This window comes from Rhinoderma darwinii, chromosome 4 (assembly GCF_050947455.1).
Source record: "Rhinoderma darwinii isolate aRhiDar2 chromosome 4, aRhiDar2.hap1, whole genome shotgun sequence".
NCBI lineage: Eukaryota > Metazoa > Chordata > Amphibia > Anura > Rhinodermatidae > Rhinoderma > Rhinoderma darwinii.
In genome coordinates this window covers 348460502-348469570 of record NC_134690.1, presented here as the reverse complement: position 1 = coordinate 348469570, position 9069 = coordinate 348460502, and the positions used below count along the sequence as shown (strand labels likewise).

At 42.6% G+C, this 9069-nt stretch overlaps 1 protein-coding gene across 5 annotated transcripts in view; it reads right to left on the bottom strand.

The window, feature by feature from the left end:
• Positions 1 to 1766: 1766 nt before the first annotated feature.
• NINL (ninein like) overlaps positions 1767 to 9069 on the bottom strand; it is a 116312-nt gene continuing 109009 nt past the window's right edge. For 4 of the 5 annotated variants that reach the window (XM_075862929.1, XM_075862924.1, XM_075862927.1 and 1 more), the window contains 5 exons: positions 8793 to 8906; positions 7680 to 7793; positions 4981 to 5193; positions 4348 to 4461; positions 1767 to 3315 (listed from right to left, as the gene is read on the bottom strand). In XM_075862929.1, the coding sequence (XP_075719044.1) occupies positions 3124 to 3315; positions 4348 to 4461; positions 4981 to 5193; positions 7680 to 7793; positions 8793 to 8906 (747 nt within the window). In that variant the 3' untranslated portion in view covers positions 1767 to 3123. The remainder of the gene's footprint in view (positions 3316 to 4347; positions 4462 to 4980; positions 5194 to 7679; positions 7794 to 8792; positions 8907 to 9069) is intronic. The other variant, XM_075862928.1, reaches the window with a different exon arrangement.

Below are 9069 nucleotides of genomic sequence, written 5' to 3'. Positions count from 1 at the left end.
GGTTTTGGAGGGAGTGTGCGCCCTCTCCCACCCCATTGGCACCCTGCAATTGTCATCGCAATATTTTGTATTGAGCAATTTATAGTCCAAAGTAACCCCTAACATTTGCAAGGAGGTGGCTATGGAGAGTGTGTTAATCCATATACACTGCTTTCTGGATGTATGTACATAAAACACTCCACTATAGCCATATGCATTATGTTGGAATGTATTCAGTGCTCAGTTACACAAGTCCTTTTAAAGAGAATGTGTCACCAGCATTTTCACCACTAAAGCCACAGCACCCTACGGGAGGGTGCTGTGAGTTTAGTAGTGATGTTTTGGCAACAGGTTCTCTTTAGAATAGTCCATGTGTGGAGATGAGACAGTTACGCTAAATGCTAAAGTAAAAACGGCTGTAAAATATATATATATATATACACGCACACGCACGCACGTTCTTCCCATTGAAATCAGCAGGCAGATGTTTGTAGGCATTCAGCGTCTTTTTTTTTTTTTTTTTTTAGGTGTTTACACCGTGAAAAACAATGTGTGCGACAATTTCCTTAGTTAGCAGTAGCTCAAGGGAGTCTCACAAAAAACTGGCCTATTGCAGCAGCCCAGTAATGATTATAGTGTATCCTCACCTTTTAATATAGTGCGGTTTTCATTTTTCAGAGGCGTAGCTCCATTGCAGCAATAACTTTATTCATATGCAAATCAGCTTTTTGGAGCTCCAAGGGACTCTCCCTTGCTCCATCCCCAGTTCATCCCTTCTTTGATTGATGGGGCCAGGCAGTGTAGAAGTTATGATCACACCCATATTCGCAGGAGTTTGCCCACGCCACAGCTTAATCGGTGCTTGCACAGTACAGCACAAATTTCATCAGTCTAATCGGCTCTACTGCCCATATGCCGATCACATAATTAGTGTGGGCGTGCTCAGGAGAATACGGGGCCAGACGTGATCACTGCTTCTACACTGCCTGGCCCTGTTTGTTAAAGAAGGGAGGGACAAATTGTGGCTCGCTGGCAGAGCTGTTTGGTGCACCAGTGACACCATCACTACTCCAAATAGCTCATTTGCATATGAAGAATAACATTATCACTGCAACGGAGCCACACCTCTGAAAAACAAAACCATCATTCTATTCAGACAAGGCTATATTAGGGTATTTGCACACGTAGGGACCAAAAACATCTGAAAATACGGAGCTGTTTTCAAGGGAAAACAGCCCCTGATTTTCAGACGTTTTTTGAGCAACTCGCATTTTTTACGTCCGTTTTTGGAGCTGTTTTCATTGGAGTCTATGAGAAAACGGCTCCAAAAACATCCAAAGAAGTGTCCTGCACTTCTTTGACGAGGCAGTCATTTTACGCGCCATCGTTTGACAGCTGTCAAACGATGATGCGTAAATGACAGGTCGTCGGCAAACCCATTCAAATGAATGGGCAGATGTTTGCCGACGTATTGGAGCCGTATTTTCAGGCGTAAATCGAGGCATAATACGCCTCGTTTACGGCTGAAAATAGGTCGTGTGAACCCAGCCTTAGGGTATGTGCACACGATAGCAGGCATTTACGTGTGAAAAGACAGACTGTTTTCAAGAGAAAACAGCTGCCTCGTTTCACACGTAAATGCTCCTCGTTATATACGAGGCATCTGTAACACTCGTAAATCTTGAGCTGCTCTTCATTGAGTTCAATGAAGAACGGCTCAAATTACATTGCAAAGAAGTGTCCTGCACTTCTTTGCTGAGGCAGTCAATTTACACGTCGTCGTTTGACAGCTGTCAAACGACGACGCGTAAATTACAGGTCATCTGCACAGTACGTCGGCAAACCCATTCAAATGAATGGGCAGATGTTTGCCGACGTATTGTAGCCCTATTTTCAGACGTAAAAGGAGGCATAATACGCCTCGTTTACGCATGAAAATAGGTCGTGTGAACCCAGCCTCACTGTGCTGCTTTAATATGCCAATTTCTGGTTACAGACTCCCTTTAAATAAAAAGAACCATCTCTAGTACCTGCTCAAATATGATCCTTAGCTAACAAGTAATCGGTGTAAGTTTTCGGAGTCCTCATACATGAATGCTTAACCTTTGGTTTGTAAAGGATTTATGGGGAGGTCGATAAAAACTACTGTGACGCATCTTCTGCATTTCTTGTAAGAAGTTAGTTTACGAGGAACCTTGCTGCACACTTCAATTACATCTTAGGCCACTTTTTCTTGCCAGTATTTGTCAATAATGTTTCCATACTTGTAAGCCAAAATCAAGAGTGGGTCCAAAACACAGGGAAAAAAAAAAAAAGGTACAAATCGTCACGTTATAGTTTTGGCGTACACGTACTAAAGCACAATACAGCTGTGTGACTTTCATAGCAAGTAATAAAGATCTGTGATCCACTAAACACATTGACTAGTCCATACAAGAAATAGTAAGGCTTTGCTCAACTTATTGAGTTCTAAAATAGTGCAGAATAAAATAATCCTAACCACATCGCAGCAGCGATGCGAGTTTCCCATAGGTCATTACTGTCATGCAAATTATGACATCACATGGGTAATTATTTAAGAGCACACTGGAGATGACAAATCTTGAGCGAGGGAAAACTAGGAGTTGGTCCACAACCAATCACATTGTTGCTCAGTTGCCGATGTACTTTACAAGGCTGATTGGTTGGTAGGGACACCTCCACTTTAGCTCGGCACTAGTTGTCACAGGTCATACGGAGAGGGGACTTGCTCCGTATACCATGCCCTGTATTATATAGAGCTGCACAGCAGCTATTGTTGGGATAGTAGGATTGCCATATTCCTCCACAGCCCTTTTAAGTAAGCAGCTGCCAAGGTGACATGATTCAATATTAACCTATAAAAGGACAAACAAGCTACAGATTCTAAAAAGTCCAAGCTCTGGTTATTACCCGTGTGATTGTCTCTTGGAATGCCTTTTGTTTTTTTACTAATGTTTATGCCTTTTAGACAATTCATGAACGTTGTCCATTGCTCTGTTATTTATTGCTTGAAACCCATGGAAAAATGCTACATTTTCAGAGCGCTAGCAGCCATGGTGAGGTATAGTCAGGCAGACAAGTATCAGGATCTCTGCCCTGTCAGTTTATGGTGCGCATACAGTGTCAGACCGCCAGAGAGGCAGGGGCAATTTTCTTCATGACTTTGTTTAGTGCTGCAATCTTGTCCTCCAGGAGGTAGTTCTTCTTCTCTGCACTTTTCTGCCGCAGTTCTGTCACCTGCAGAGCTTTCATCAGCTGGGCGTTCTCCACATACAGATCTTTCAGGAGTATGTCTGATTTTGCATTCTTCTCCAGCTGTTTAGATATGAATGTGCATGGAAGGTGGTTTAATTTTATAAAAGAAAAAATACAAATTGTAGTTACACAGGTGGTGGTTTTATTAAAGGTTTACAGAGAAATCCAAAAAGGTGATTCTACATTAACTTTCATGAATTTGGGTCAATTGAATATGAAAAGGGTAACTGAACGTGTCACAAACTAGTGAGGGCCTGTTCACATCACCGTTCATTTCCGTTCCGGGGTTCCGTCGGGTGAACCCCGCAACAGAAAGTACAGCTTCCGTTTAAGTCACCATTGATCTCAATGGTGACGGAAACATCGCTAATGGTTTCCTTTCGTCACCATTCCGGCAGGTTTCCGGTTTGCCGATGGAATCAATAGCGGAGTCGACTGCGCTATTGATTCCGTCGGAAAACCGGAAACCTGCCGGAATGGCGACGAACGGAAAACATTAGCGATGTTTCAGTCACCATTGAGATCAATGGTGACTGAAACGGAAGCTGTGCTTTCACTTTCCGTTGCGGGTTTCACCCGACAGAAACCTCAGACGGCCCGGAAAGCGAATGGTGATGTGAACAGGCCCTAACAGAAATTTTGATTGGTGGGGGTCTCAGTGCTCAGAGACACACCAATCACTAAAACGAAGCGGTAGAAGCGATCGTGTGAGCCGCTTTTTTTCTGTTCGGCTATTTCCAGAAATCAGTATCAAGGTACGGGCTCAATAGAAAGTCTATGAGTCCATACTCCAATACACTTTTAGCAATTGGTGGGGGGGGTCTCTGTGCTCTGACCCCCACCAATCAAAATTCTGATCATGTGTCACCTGTAGGCTGGCGCTACTGTGCAGGATCTCACACATACTAAGACTGCCTCTTGTTTTTGCTTGCGTTTCCCCTTAAACTTCCTATATGGGGACCCACCATTGCAGTACATGTAGTGACATGCATTAAAACGATCACAATGCAAATCGATAAAATGTGACACCACAACAGGCAACAAATGACCAGGAAACTGCACACATCCCATTAGCACTCCAGCGGCACTCACCTGCTCATTTAACTGGTCAACCTTTTCTTGTAACATTAGCCGGACATTTTTCAGATTCATTTCCACATCTTGCATTCGTTCTTCCATCCTACGCAGGAGCTTCTCATGCTCCTCCTGCAGAAATACAGAACATTAAAATGGGACATTCTAGTAAAGTCTATACTAGACAAGCCATAGTAAAACACCCTCTTAGCGCAGGCTGAGGAAATAGAAGAGCTTCATCCAATAACTGAAAAGTAAATGTCCAATGATTTCCACTGATGCATTGTATGGCTTCATTTTGCAGCACTGTTGCAGGAAAAATGTAGGTCATGCTTTCCTCAGTTGTATCAGATTATCTCAAAGATTCCCAGCAGTAAGAACCCCCGTGATACGGTATACTCTGGGATACCCGCAATCTGAAAAGTGGTGTATAATGACTATTATTACATATATCCCCCATAGTCTGTATATTCTTGGATCTCGGCTCCATGTTTTTGTATTTTCTAGCGAATACTAATAAACAAAACTTAATGGTTAAAGTAGACAGTGCTAATCTTTCCACATTGAAATGGCATCATCGGGGGCAAGAGGATTCAGAATTTTTTTAGGAAATGCCAAAATAGAGGAAAAAAAAAAAAACTCCAGAGATACCTGTTGCATGGCCAGTTGGCGGTTGGTCTGCTCAGCGTAAAACCTCATCCTCTCCTGTAACTGCTGGACTTTCTGCTGTTCTTCTAAGAGCCGATTCTGTAATCGAGCAACTTGCTCCCTGGGCGCAGCACTGGACACCTTCTCCTTCAGTTGTTGGACCTCTCGCATGTGCTTAGACTGCGCAAGAGTCAGCTGGCTGTTGGCATCTAATAGCTGTATATTGACAATTGAATTAGATTGAGGAGGGGAGAGTGTATATTGGCAGCTGTTTTATACAATGATTAAGAAATACAGAGGGCCGGAGATATAGTGGTCTAACACGGTTTCTTGCAATTTCCTTTGTTGGTCATTTATCATAGTTATTAGTATGGGCAGATGACGGAGCAGAGCAAGCATTACCGATGTCCATCCTGTCCTTTTTTAATCAATAGGATGGTCGGAAAAATATTTTAAAAGGGGTTATCTGCGGATTTACACGAACGTGCTATACGTCCGTGCAACCCGTGTGGTTTTCACGCGGGTCCCACGGACCTATGCAAGTCTATGGGGCAGTGCAGACTGTCCGTGAGTTTTGCGCAGCGTGAGTCCGCTGCGTAAAACTCACGACATGTTCTATATGTCGGCGTTTTTCGAGCATCACGCACCCATTGAAGTCAATGGGTGCATGAAAATAACGCGCACCACACGGAAGCACTTCTGTGGAACGCGCGTTATTCGCGCAACAGCAGTAAAATAATGAATGTAAACAGAAAAGCACCACGTGCTTTTCTGTTTACAAACATCCAAACGGAGTGTCATAATGATGGCGGCTGCGCGAAAATCACGCAGCCGCGCATCCATATGAACATGACACACGGAGCTGTCATGTGCCTTTTGCGCACGCAAAACGCTGTGGTTTTTGCGTGCGCAAAACGCACACGCTCGTGTAAATCCACCCTTATAGTGTAGCTGGGTAGCTTTCCTAATCTGCCCCTATAATTAAGAATAGTAACTGCAGATTTTAAAAAGTAGTACTTTTATCGCCACACACTCTCTATGCTTATTAGACACTTGGAGTCATGGAGGTGGAGCCGCTCAGCTGAATAGTCACAGTGGATGGTCCCTAAATAAGCCCATTCTGGCTTGATTGACGTGCCTCAGCCTGGGATACATTATCACAGTCCTTAATACGGACTATAAAACTATGGAGACCTATCAAGAATTTCTTTTCTCACATTTTACACTAAAAGTCTGGAACATCTCCAAATCTCAAAGACCTGAAAATTCAATTTTTCAACTAAACCATGCGAGTGCCTTGTTCTTTCAATCAGTCTGAACATTCAGAACATGACAGATTCCATAACCAATTACTCAATACGGTCTAAATAACTGGACAACATAATACGTTACAACTAAATTCCCAGAAGAGTTCATTAAAGTATAACTAAACGTTTGACAAACCTCGGACATGTTATAGTGACATGTCAGAAGTTTTGATTGGTCGGGGTCCAAGTACGGTGATCCCCACCAATCTCTCAAACGAAGCGGCAGAAACACTCGTGTGAGCGCTCAGCCGCTTCATGTCTGTTCGGCTTTCTCTGTAAAGCCGATGTATCACAAACTTTCTATTGAGCCTGAACTCTGATACATTAATTTCCTGAAAAAGCCGAAAAGAACCGAAGCGGCTGAGCGCTCACACGAGTGTTTCTGCCACTTTGTTTGAAAGATTGGTGGGGGTCACTGTGCTCGGATGCCCACCAATCAAAACTTGACATATCAGAAATTTGTCAAACGTGTAGTTACACTTTATATTGAATAAAAATAATTTCTTAAACTGAATATCTTTCCATGAGCAGATGATGAAAATCCTATATATGTAATAAAATATTATTCCCATTTTCATGTGTAGAACTTGAATTTAAATAACTGGGAACAGTCTGCGGACTATTTAATAATTTTAAGGTTTATAACATATCTATCATGTTATTGGTGGTCACAATCTGAAATATATTTAAAAAAAATACTTCCACTCAGGGTCGGACTGGCCCACCAGGGGATCCCGCGGTGGGCTTTGGCTCTGACACAATAGTGACCCCCCAATGATCCAGATGAGACAACCCCATTTGGAGCCAATCACTTGTCACTAGGGTCTATTTCTTATGGGATAAGTCACAAATAACTTATTAGACCTTATTGATATGTCCTGTGAGTGCAATGATAGCAACAAAGATTACGATGTAATTAAAAGTGGACATGCACAGGTTCTGTATAGATAGAGGGGACCCTCAGGATTATCTTCTCTGGTGGCCCAAGAAACTCCAGACCAACACTGCTTCCACATGGTAAAAACATCAAATGAGCTAGAACGACTATACCCAGCCACTGGAAATCTATCACACTCCCATCTTCAGGGAATTAACTACCTGACAAGTATGGAGAAGCTTGTCTAGGAGTAGAAGGTGGCGTTGGAAGAATTGATATATAGTCCTGCTGGATGTAATATAGAAACTCTCCAGAAAGTTGCGCACGGGCACTCTCATCTATAACCCCCACACCCTGCCTTATCCCTTAGTACGGGGGATACCTTTTAAATTTGTATACTTTTTTACATGCAACCCTTATGGCAGGGTGCTGCACCATTCCAGCACAACTCCCCATCCCGTTCTTCCCTTCAAATCAAACCTCTCCCCCCAATGGAGCCTTACTCAATAATCCAGTACCTGATCATGGGCTTCATCAAGCTCCACTCTCAGCTGATCATGGCTCTTCTTCCAATTCTGGTATTCCTCCTGAGCTTGTTTTAGTTCACTCTTCAGCTCTTGCATTTGACTCACCTGGACAATTCATATAATAAATATTTCATGTAAAACTGGACTGGAAGGAAACGTATTAATGAATCAAAGTGAATGTATTATTGTCAGCATTATTATAAGTATAATATCCAGCCTCCGGTGCTGAATGATTCTTATTAAAGAGATAACCGACCTCACACCAAACACTTAATGAAGTTTTACTAGACCTTGTTTATTAACCCAGTACCCAGTGGTTCACAAAAGCCGACTAAGGCTTTGTTCAGATCTGCGTCAGGGCTCCGTACGGAACCCTGACTGAAACCATCGGAAACCATAGGTTTCCATTTGCATCACCATTGATTTCAATGGTGACGGATCCAGTGCAAATGGTTTCCGTAGTTTTGACGGAATGAATAGCGCAGTCTATTACGGTATTGATTCCATCAAAACGACGGAACCCTTACACAACGGGAACAAACAGAAACCATTTTCACCGCATCCGTCACCATTTAAATCAATGGTGATGCAAACGGAAACTAAAATGGTTTCCATTTCTTTGAGTCAGGTTTCAGTTCATGGGCTCCCCTGACGGAACTCTCCGATGGAACCCATGAACGGAGTCCCGACGCAGAAGTGAACGAAGCCTTACTAATACAAACAGATGGCAAATCAGCTTGTATCCTTCATCCATTGACTTCAATGTTAAAAAAAAACCTGAAAGCTCCTTTGTCAGGTTTCTGTAAATGTCAGAAAAACGGAAACCTGACGGAACGGAGCACAACTGATGCAAAAATAAAACCCTTTGAAGTCAATGGGCTTTTTGACAGAAACGTTAACTTCCGTTCCTGTGGTCCTCTGACTGATATGGTAGAAAGGAAGCCACAACGCAGACTAAGGATTGGCTTGACTATAGGGGGGTATGGCTAAATAGAAATAGGAGTATGTGCTATTGTTATTGAGATTATGGGTATCAGCGCTGTGTGTTTGGACTGGAGAATGGCTCAGCAAATCAGGTATAATTGTACAACCATCCATATTAACCTGCTCAGTGGTTTCTTTAAGTAGTTTGGAAACAGACTGGCACTGGTCCTCCAAAGATTCCTTCACCTGCTTTAATGATGAAATTTCTTCTTGAAGGGTTGCCATAACTAAGAGCTGTAAATGAATCAGATTTTTTTTCCCCAAAAAAAATGTATGTAAATATACAGTCAAACGGTTTTGCACAAATTTACCATAAATGAATCCAACATAGAAGAGTACTGCATATGAAATTCCCAATTAGGTTATGGAATTTCACTAGGATCGGTCATAACATTAT